Below are 11423 nucleotides of genomic sequence, written 5' to 3'. Positions count from 1 at the left end.
TCCTGCTGTTTGGACATCAGCAGCAGCTCGCTCTTCTGGAGAAAGTGACTGCGGTTGGTGGTTTGGGAGGAAGCTCTGCACTTCCTGCTTCAGACCTGATGAAGATGAGCTGTAATTTTCCTCAGAAGTGGGAGAGCTAATGATGCAGCTGTTAAAGCCACCCCCCACCGCTGATGACTGCCCCCCCGCTCGCCTCTGCTGGAACCATCAGCAATCTGTGTGGAGTTTCTGGAAGCGCTAAGTGCTATGTGAGTCCTCCGTGTATTGATTTGAGCATCTCAAACGTCAAACACTGAAGTCCTGAAGAGCGGAGACTCTTCCAGCGAAGTCAGACCCCGGCCTGCAGGAGCACTTCACCGGAAGAGCCACAACGAACATCAGAACAGAGACGGACACCGCAGGTTTCCTCTGTCAAAGAGCAGATCAGGAAATCTCCAGCAACTTTTGTTGGCTGTTTACTCTTAAATTCTTCAAAGGCTGCTTCATCCTCTTTGAGGGGAAGACCAAAACCGAATCTCTTAGAAAACTCCCACAATGCTTTGAACACGTGACACGTAGCAGCAGACCCACTGCGTCCTGAGGACGTACCAAACAACCTGCAGGAGGCGTGTCCCTGCAGGAAACGCGTCTTCAGGAGAAGCCACCAGCCCGAGTCGGCCTTTCTATTTCAGAGGCAAAAACGAGCAGCTGGACATGCAGGCGGGGCACCAGATGCAACCACTGACACCAATCGAGGCGGACAAAACAAAGCAAAAAAATGCCTTACCTCTGAAATCCATTCAGTCGTCATTTTTCTGTGGTTCAGATAGACCGATTTCGCTCTTTTGGGACCAGACAAAGTCAGTAAGCAGTGATTGGACCAAGAATCTGTCAAACGTTGAAGGCGGGGCCAGCGGGCACCACATGCTCTTATTGAGGCCTCTGATTGGCCAGTTTATAACTCAAATAACTTACAATAAAGAAAATATGTCATGAAAATAAATTAGGTTTAGCAAGAACATGTTAAACAGAGACACCAGAAAAAGAAAAGTTATTCTGAAAGACTGAATGACTGAGTAATAGCTGTTTATTTTTCAATAGAAGGGGGTGGGATTTTGGCTTTCTGGGACCAGCGGGTACTTCCTGTTTGCAGAGATCAAGTCCACAACGTGAAAATCTGCCTACGTAAAAGAAGAAATACAGAAAGGGAGTATCTTTGGATTTACATTTCCCACTGGTCTCCACTGATCTCACAACCATCCTGTCCTGACACTACATTCCTTCTGCAGCCAACAAACCTGGAAAGTTTGATGAAGTTAGCACAAAAATGTGACCCTCAAGTTCCATCGACAGAACAAGGAGGAACTTTTCTCCTCCACCTGATTCAATCAGAGACAGCAGGACAAACGCTTTCAACACGACGCCGAGGGGTCTGCTCAGAACCTGACACTCACTGGACTCAATGAAACATGCATTTGAAACCGGCCGACATGCTCCAACGTTCCACGCTCAGGGATACGGACGCCGCTCTGACTGAAGCTGCTGAAAGCACACAGTTTGTTGGAGAGCAGACGGACTGCCACGATTAGTCGAATAATCAACTACTGATCAACAACTAAAATAGTCAACGACTAATTTCATAGTTGATTAGTCGTTCCATTATATTATATGGAGTCAGACTGTAGTAAAGTTGAAAGTTATAATAGCATTCTGCTAGATTTACGGACTATTTCGACATTTATTAAGGTTGTTTAGGCTTTTTTGGAGTTGAGCTAATATTTCAGCTATATGCTAGCTGTTTTGGCTAATTTAGGAATTTTGTTTTAGTTTTTTAGGATAATTTGGAGTTTAGCTAATATTTGAGTATGTTTTATTTCAATATTAGCTGGCTATAAGTTTCAGTGTTTTCAGCTATCAATTTCAGGATCTTCATCAGCCAAATTCAGCTTACAGTATTCCCACTGGCATTATCACAGGTAATGCTATATATCTAGTTTTGAGTTAGTTTAAAGCTAATGATGGCTAACTGCGTGTTTAACATCCACTTTGCGCCTGACCTGATTAGTCAACTAATCTGAAAAAAATATTTACCGATTAGTCGACTACTAAAACAATCGCTTGTGGCAGCACTAGCCGTGACCATTGAAAAGCCGTTCTGTCTTCATCCCGAGTCTGTGTGCGTCTGTGCACGAGTGTGTGACACGCGTGCATGTGTCACACAGCAGCAGCACACAGCATGCGAACGCGCCACCACATGCATGCAGCAGAGAGGAGGCCTGCTGTTGCTAAGCAAAGATCTTTAAAATAAACACTTTCTGTTTACAAAACTCAAGTGAGCCAAATTCCTTTAATAAACAAAGCGGAGTGAGCTGAGCTTGAACCCTGTTCACACTTTCAGGTGCAGAGAGTTCACAGGCGGTTCTCAAACTAAACGTGAGCTGGACAGCTGGGAGACGCTCAGAGGAACCTCCTCACCTTCTCCTCCTGCAAATATGAGAGTGTCCCGACTGGCTGCACGTCCACCGCTGCTCCTGTCAGCATCACCTGGTAACGGGGCAATGCAGGCACCAGAAGGCGCCACAGCTGTTACCAGTGCTCATGGGCCAGGTCTATTAACAACAGCTTCCAGGCAGGAGCTGTGGATGTTCAGAAGAAGTGCACAGAAACCTCAGAGTTACTGTTCAGCTTTCACAGAAGGCCTTTGGGCTCATCTTCTGCTGCTGCCATGCAGATGGATGCAGGCCTTTGGTCCCTCCAGACCTTCTGTATCTCTGATATTCACCAGGATGAGGAGCAAGTTTCCTTCAGACTCCGTGTGTTCAATCCAGACAACAGCAAGGAAATGCAGCAAAGACCTCAGGTGTTACTGTGGGTCAAACAAACAAACACCAGCCTCCTCCTGCACCACCAGATTAGAAGCGTTTCAAAAATGCAGTAAAGTGAAGAATCTCTGGTTGATGCTTCTTTGATCTGGATACATCACATGTGATCTGACCCGCCGGCCTCTCCCGGCCTCTTCACACACTTCAAGAACTGTTGACACACTTGGTTATGACAGCGTTGTTGCACAAGACTAGGGCTGCCACGATTAATCGACCAATAAATTAATAGCTGATTATTCGTTAGTTTATATTATATGGAGTCAGAGTGTAGTAAAGTTGAACAAAACAAAAAAATTACTTTTTTATATTTAAGTCAGTGAGACCAAAGGTTCTGTGTTTCAGATGCTCTCCTCATTTAATTGTGTGAATGTTTTGTAAGAATATGCACTGTAGTGATTCTCCTGCTCCTTTCTGTACGTTTTTCAGAACATTAAAACTCAATCACACTTTCAGAGATTTCAGCATCATGGTATCAACACATTCAGCTTGTTTAGGACATTACTGCTTGTACTTTTGGTATTTATAAACTAGTTTTATAAACAAGTTTTTGAAATATTAAACAAAATATGCCTAATATGACTAATATGACTAATTTAGTTTACTGAGGATTTTTAAGCTATTCAGGAGTTTAGCTAGTATTTAAATCAACAAGTTAGCTTTTTGGGCTTATTTGTCATCTACTGAGGTTAATTTGGGCTAATTTGGAGTTTAGCTAATATTTAAAGCAACACACTAAATATTTTTGCAAAATTGGCATGTATTAGGGATCTCTAAGCAATTCTACAAACGTTTCAGAAATTTAGGTCAACTTCAGCGCTCTTTTATAGTTCTTGAACAAAATTTCCAGTCTTTAAGCAAATTTAACATTTTGAAAGAACTTTTGCATTTTCAGTAAATCCCTGCAGCAATTAAAGTAAATTGCGTCTCCATTTTCAGCAAAAAGCTTCAGCATCTTAAGCAACTACTTTCAGCAAAAAGCATTCACACTAACATTATCGCAGGTAATGCAACTTTTGTAGTTTAATCTTGTTTTAATCCCAGAAACTAATGAAGGACAGAAGCTGCACTATTCATTCAAAGTTTAATAAACTATCATCTTTATGTTCTTTATCTTTAGTTAGTCTAAAGCTAATGATGGTTAAGATTTGTGCTTTACATCCACTTTGCACATGATCCGATTAGTTGACTAATAGGAAAGAATAATCGGTGATTAGTCGACTATTAAAATAATCGTATGTGGCAGCCCTCCATAACTCGGTGGCTTGGTGGAGGCGCTGGGGCAGCAGAGGCAGCAGAGGCAGCAGAGGCAACAGGCTGCGAGGAGTCTTCCGTCATCAGCTCCATTAGCTGCTGGTGAGGTTTAGGAGACACTTTTCCTGTGGGAGTAGAGGAATCACAGGAGACAGAGCCGTGCTTTCATCTGAACTCCCGTCGGGCGCAGTGGGTGGGGGCGCTGCCGGTTGGGGTAGGGGTGCTGCCGGTTGGGGAATCTTGCTGGAGTCCTTGGCTTCAGCGGGATGCGGGGGAGTCGTCCCCTCCCTGGCTTTCCCAACGAGGATAATTATGGCTCTTGGAGCTAACCCAAACGTCCACACACTCCCACCCTTATCCCTGTTCCTTATCTGAGCCCAGTGGGCCGGGCTGTTCATTGTCCTGCACACACAAACACGTCTAACCTCCAGAGCGGGTTCAATGAACTCTGGGAAAATGCTGGCTCGGAGAGACTAAACTGGTCTGCTTCTGAGCTCACGTGTGAGCAGGTCGCTTCTCCTCGGGGAAGCCCACCACATCCCCTTAAGGGGGGGAATGTTTGATTCCCTGTGGAAATAAAAGCTGAGAGCCGGCAGCTGAGTACAGACAGTCCTCCACATCTGCAACATGATCGGCCATCCGCCTCTGCAGGTTGGGGCCTGAAAGGCGTCCTAATGAGGGCAGGGTGACTCCGCTCCGCAGCAGAAAGATGGAGCTCGGATAAGCGGCGATCCATGCAGACGAGAGCTGCAAGCAGACAGTAATCCACTGCCATGTGTCACCCAGGCTGCACTTCAGCTGACAAGCCTGCTGTCTCCGCCCACATCCTACCCTCCCACTGCTTCCACAGAGGGAAAACTGCAGCTTCCAGAGGCAGAGATGCAGTCAGAGCATCATTCAGCATCACTGAGGGAACATTTCACCAAATATAACTATCGCTTGATTACATTTATTAACCAGGACCAATAAGCATGAAGTCAGCAAATACCAGAGCATGGCAATTATAATTCTTCCATTTTCTAAACCCGCTTGTTCCTGTTCAGAGTCACGGGATGCTGGAGCGGAGCCAGCAATGCCGGCTGAAGGCGGGCTTGAGGGCGGGCTTCACTCCTCCGGGTGAAGGCGGGCTTCACCCTGGACAATTCTTCAGTCCATCTCAAACAAACACGCACATTCACAACTTAGAGTCATCAATTAACCTCTGAAGGCCGTTGTTGGGAGGAAGCTGGAGGAAACCCAGACATGCAGGATTAGAACACGCAAACTCCACACAGAAGGACCGCAGCTGGGATTTGAACCAGGACCTTCTAGCTGTGAGGAGAGAGTGCTGACCACTGCACCACCATGCAACCAATTCTAGTCCTCCACAGCAGGGGTGTCAGACTCAATCACACAGGGGGCCAAAATCCAAAACACTCCTTAGGTCGCGGGCAGAACAGGAGAAACATTCATTAAACACTCTAAAACTACATTTTTAAAAACGTAACTTTTTAACATAATTATGAATAAAAATAAGCATTAAACCAACTTAAACCTTAAATAACTTTCAATATTTCACTTTCCGTAAAAACATTGTTTGTCAAAATTGAACAAGTTAGAAATAAGTGCAAGATAACAGTAAAGAAAATGGTATGGTTGACCGGGGTGGGATTATATAAGTTCGCTTCCCCCCCTCTCCTTCAAGCGATCTACATTTGATTGATAATGTAAGATGTTATTTTATGTATTATTACCTGATTGCTTGAAATAAACCATTTCATTCATTCATAACATTGGGCCATTAACCCTTTAGCACCTGAGGCGTCGTCGGTGACGCTTAAACACAAAATCTTTAACATACTGTAACTTTACAACCATTAACAGGAAAATTCCAGTAGATTATGAAGGAGAAAATCGGCTCGACGAGCCCTGGAGCTCAGGTGCGAAAGGGTTAATAACAACAAAATTAAATGATCTGGAGGGCCGGATAAAATTACATGGCGGGCCGGACCCGCCCCTGGGCCTTGACTTTGACATATGCGCACTTTAGCATTTTTGTAGCAATAATGTTGATTTTAATGTTAAAACAGTCTTTGCTGAGACATATGTGTATGTTTATCCAGCAGTTCTTCTAGTCCCAGTGAAGTAGTGTGATGTTGGAGGCAAATAAGGTGTATTGAAATAGCATTACAACTTATTCCAGAAGAAGAAAGAAAGAATGATCAAAAAACAATGTTTTAGACCACAAATGGTTACTTTAAAAAATATTTCCTTAGAAGACTTTGGAAAATTCATACCTGTGAGTTTATAAAGATGATCATTTAGTCAACAGTGTATGTTTAGGTCGACTGAGCGTTAGCATTAGCCGTTCTATGGGAAATTCTATGAAACGTTAGCATCAAGCTAGTGGACTTTAGCTTTATATGCTAAATCGATCTATATTTTTATGAATCAGTTATTGATCTATTAAGCTTAAATTGATTCAAATCGATTGATCAATTTTATCAACCCAGCCCTAGTATATTGTGATATATACCGTTATTGTGATATAAAATTATTTGTATCGAGGTATACAATGTTTTCCATTTCGCCCAGCAGGAGGTGCACGAGTGCAAAATAAATCTGATGTTTGTTCTTTGTGAGCGCTGGATTCATCATTCACACAATCAGGATTGAGATCAAACCTGCTTTCACAACCAATGAAATTATTGTTGGACGTCAAGGATTGATCTCCTGAAACTACTTAAGTCCCACCCCCATCATCCTCTGATGAAAGCGTTCTCTGTGTTTTCTTAATGATGATTAAAGACTAAATCCAAACCCTGTGTAATTTTCTAGGACAGAGTTACTCCAAGAGTTCAATAGAAATTCACCAATGAGAAGTGGGTGTGACTAGTGGCTCATAGCAATCCCACCCCCATTTCCCGTCATCCATCTATTTACACTCTCTCCCACTAGCTTACAGCCCTTCACACCCACAATCTAACGTTACAGTGCAACAAAAATGGTGACAAATATCATTTCTATGAGTTCTGATCCAAATTCCAGCTCAGACGAGGAAAACAAAGACGTTCATGGATCTATTTGTCTGTAAGTGGATGCATCCAAATGGGCGGAGCCTGGTTCTTATGTCCTGCCCAGTCTATTTTCTACTTTATAAAAACAATACTTTTCCAAGAGCAGTTTTAATCTGCTTTACAAGGATTTGAAGAAATAAATACTCAGAAATGCAATTTTGATCATAATGTACTTTATATACGTCCTCCATTGTGACAAAAGTGCCACAAACAGCTGGTTGGCAGACAAAAACCCACTCGTCCTGGTCAGTTCTGCTGCAGAAGTTTCTGCTAGTTTACAGCTCTGAGCTCCTCAGAACAGTGATGTGGGACCCAAACCCTGATGGTCTTCAGAAGGTCTGCTGTCATGAGACCACCCAACCCTCCGCTCTGAACTGAGCAGTTCCACCTACTCTGTGGTTAGTCCTATTTGACTCACAGAGATGGAAAAGAGTTTCAAATGAACCCAGCAGGTCACATGACCACACCCTGCCCATGCGTTTGGTCCACTTCCTCGGTGTTCATTGGGTTCAGCAGATCAACGCCCTCAACCAGAACCAGAACCTGTAACTATCCCACTGAGGAATCTACATCGAGAGAAGCAAAGCAGCTGCAGCGTGGATGAAGGCGAGAAGGAAAGCAGGTGGTTTCCTGCAGTAAGGCAGAGGGTGGCAGTGGCTGGGTGCTGTGGAGACGCCCCCACACCACCACACACCTCTGGCTTTAGAGGCCTAGCTTTCCACCTTGGGTGACCGAGTGGGAGGTTCTGTGCAGGAATCCACTCTCACCTCCAGACACAGCTTCTATGCAAAAACGCATCACACTCACGGAGCAATGTTAATGTGGTCTGAAGCAAACATTGAACTCTGCTGAACATTCAAGCATTAGTATCACATCCTGAAAATTTTCATTACTCAGTTTTTTGTGTTTTCTCTCAGATACAAACCTTAAACCTTTCTGCTGGGTCAGGGGTCAGCAACCTTAACAGCAAAAGAGCCATTTGGTGTCGTTTTCTACTCATCTACACCTAGAAGGAGCTGTATAATCACACTGTAGCCTTTGAGGATTTGCATTCATGACCTTCTTTTTATAATAATAAATATGAATTATGTCAATTTTTTGGCACGAACAACAGCAAAAATATAATGCAGCTTTTCTCCTTCAGAATCTGCTGGAATTATCGGGTTAGCGGTTGAAAAGTTAAAGTAAATCAATGTACTTAAACACTGGAGCTCTGGTGTTAAAGGGTTATTTAAGGTTTAAGTTGATTTATTCTGCAATAATATTCCTGCCTTTTTATTATTCATAATTGTGTTAAAGAGTTACAGTTTTAAAGTTTGAGAAATTGGCATTCTGCTAGCCTTTGGACTATTTTGGCATTTACTAAGATTTTTTAGGCAATTTTGGAGTTTAGCTAATATTTCAGCTACATGCTAACTGTTTTGGCTAACCTAAGTTTTTTTATTTTTAGACTAATTTGGCATTTGGCTAATATTTTAGCTGGCTATCAACAGCGTTTTCAGCTATCAATTTCAGCATCTTTAGCTATCAGCACTAGCATCTCTAAATTCAGCTTATAGCATTCACACTAACATTATCACAGGTAATACTATATATGCAGTTCATAATTATGTTAAAAAGTTATGGTTTTAAAGTTTTTAAAAAATTTAGTTTTTCAGAGTGTTCCATACATGTTTATCCTGTTTGGCCTGCGACCTCAGGTGTGTTTTGGATTTTGGCCCGTTGTGTGATTGAGTTTGGCACCTCTGATCTACAGGTTGTCTGCGAATGCTGTGACATTTCAAATCAAAAGTCTGAACATCACTGTGCTGATATTCCCGATCCAAACAGGACAATCCGGCACGGACATGAAACACATCAGCAAGAGCTCGCCATCGGCTCCGCCTGCTCCTCCTTGAACATGCAACCATCCCTGTTGGATGAAGACGAGCTGAGAAATTCAGCTCGACAGAAAACCAACATTAGACAGCAAGCAGCGTGAGAGGTTCTGGTGTTCGGATCAGCGCCGCACAGCCAATGGCACCAAGACGCTCACCGTCTGCCGTACATAGAAATGAAGCAACAGTCATCCTTCCCTTAAGTTACCTCCATTGTTTACACAGTTATAGTGGACTCATTCCTTCTCAGAACCAAACAGAAACAGAAGAGAAAGTTGATTTCTTTTTGAAAGAGTTTTACAATACTTTCCAATGATTCCATGAAAAGGTTTAAACATTTGCAACAGAATATATTCTTTAAAAGTGTTCCTGGTGTGTTTCTATCTAAGAACCACAAGCAGCAGAAAATGCAGGAAACCCATGCAGACTCATGCAGACCAGTGCGCCTCCATGTTTGCTCGGTGGATCCCACATTCTGCTGAAACACTACATGCATGAGAAACTAAAAGTTGAGAGCAGGAGAAAGTATCAGCTGAAGGAGGGAGATTGGTCCCACATCACTGTCTGTTCTGAGGAGCTCCTATATAGCAGAATGTTCTGCAGCAGAACTGGATCAGAAACGGAGAAAGCAGCAGAACTTCTGCACAATTCTGTCCAACACCTTTTATCTACCCCTGGGAGGTGTTGGACAGACACCACTGACGGGGCAGACCGGAGTTCCTCCCAGATCAGGAGCAGGTCCAGTGCTGGTTCGAAAACGAGCTCGTGTTCTGCAGCCCACAAAGACCTCATTCAACCTGCAGTCATCACTGGGGGGTGCAGAGTGGAGAGGAAGCATGCTCAGATGTGCATCTGTGTGTCAGGAATGTCCTTAAGGAAGCAAAAAAACCCGCACGGCCCCGCAGCCCCCGCAGCGTGGAGCTCGTGAGCAGAAGCCTATTTATAGCGCTCTCCAGCAGGAGGGAGCTCCCTGATGTTTGGGAGGAACCTTCTCACGGGGCGCCAGCTGCACCCCGCAGCACCCCCTGGGGTGGAGGTCCCTCAGTCCACACCTGAAGGAGCTGCGGGGTTTCAGGATCTGCGTGACACACGATTCCCCCAATCCAGATAACTGACCCGATCCAGAGGTTGTCCTGGAGGAGCTGAAAGAAGGTTCCTGAAGTTTCAGCTTCTTCATGACAACACTGAAGCACTCGAGAGGACGCGCGCGCACGCGGGGGTTTATGCGTGATAACAGTTCAGAGGCTGCACGCGGACAAACGCAGGAGTCGTGACCAGCTGAGACCTGGTTCACCATCAGGTGAGGACAGGGGGAGGGGGGACTCACATCCTCGAACAGAGATCCAACGTTGGCTGTCACCAGCAGGATCCCGTAGCCCTGCGCGGCGGCCAGCTTCCCCGCCATCCCTCTGCCGGGGGGGTCGTGGGTCTGCGGAGCGGAGTTTGCGGGTGTCAGGAGCGGAGGAACCGCAGAGCGAACGGAGCCTGCTGGCTGTCTCCGGGAGGGCGCTTAGCAGGAGGGCAGTCTGCGGCTGGAGGGGCTGCTGCTGCTGCTGCGGCTGCGGCTCGGCTGGAGCATATTCTTCCGCGCGGAGCTTCAGCTGCGGCTTCCCGCGCTCAGAGCCATGGGGACGGCGGTTTAATCCACGCAGAGCCGCTTCATCGCTGCGTGTCCGAGTCTTTTGAGCGCTGTGCGTGAAACTCCCCCTCCCGAGGCAGGACGCTTTTCCAGGACCATCGCCTTCACCGATGACAGGCGATAGGCTGGAGATTCTGCTGCGCTCTGTGACGTCACAGATGGAAACGCGGCTGCTCTTAAAGGGCCCGCGCGCCTTCAACACAAACAGGAACGTGCTCGAGTCCCCTCACTTCAGGGTGTCAAACTCAATCACAGGGGAAAAAATCCCAAAACACAGTTAGGGATGGGTTCCCTTTGCCTGTCTGGGCGGATTGGGGTTTCAGTGTGGGTTTTGTCAGTTTTGTTGTCTCTGTTTTACTCCTTTTTTTCCTTGGTTATTTTATCCTGTTATGTTTATTTCATTCTGCAGCATGAGTGAGAGGGAGGGAGAGGATGATGACAGTCTGATGATGTCAAACACAGAGATTAACAAGGATATTCTGACCGATCTCTCAGCCTCCACGATCACAGTACGATAATACCAGGCCATTAACAACAGAAATAGTAAATATATTATTGTATAATGTGCTGTGGGGGGGGGGGCGGTCCCCAGGCCTTGACTTTGACATGTCTTGCTTTATTTTAATATCCCGTAACTGAAATAATGCTACGGATGATCTACAGCAGGGGTCTCAAACTCGCGGCCCGCGGGCCATCTGCGGCCCGCAGGATGATGATTTGCGGCCCGCGTCTTCATATG

At 45.2% G+C, this 11423-nt stretch overlaps 1 protein-coding gene across 2 annotated transcripts in view; it reads right to left on the bottom strand.

The window, feature by feature from the left end:
* LOC112161654 (inositol polyphosphate-5-phosphatase A) overlaps window positions 1-10827 on the bottom strand; it is a 145962-nt gene extending 135135 nt beyond the window's left edge. For both annotated transcript variants that reach the window (XM_024296979.2, XM_024296978.2), the window contains exon 1: window positions 10373-10827. In XM_024296979.2, the coding sequence (XP_024152747.1) occupies window positions 10373-10450 (78 nt within the window). In that variant the 5' untranslated portion in view covers window positions 10451-10827. The remainder of the gene's footprint in view (window positions 1-10372) is intronic.
* Between the last annotated feature and the right edge of the window lie 596 nt (window positions 10828-11423).

The sequence above is a fragment of the Oryzias melastigma genome, linkage group LG15 (genome assembly GCF_002922805.2).
Source record: "Oryzias melastigma strain HK-1 linkage group LG15, ASM292280v2, whole genome shotgun sequence".
Lineage (NCBI taxonomy): Eukaryota > Metazoa > Chordata > Actinopteri > Beloniformes > Adrianichthyidae > Oryzias > Oryzias melastigma.
This window is presented reverse-complemented; position numbering and strand designations above follow the sequence as displayed.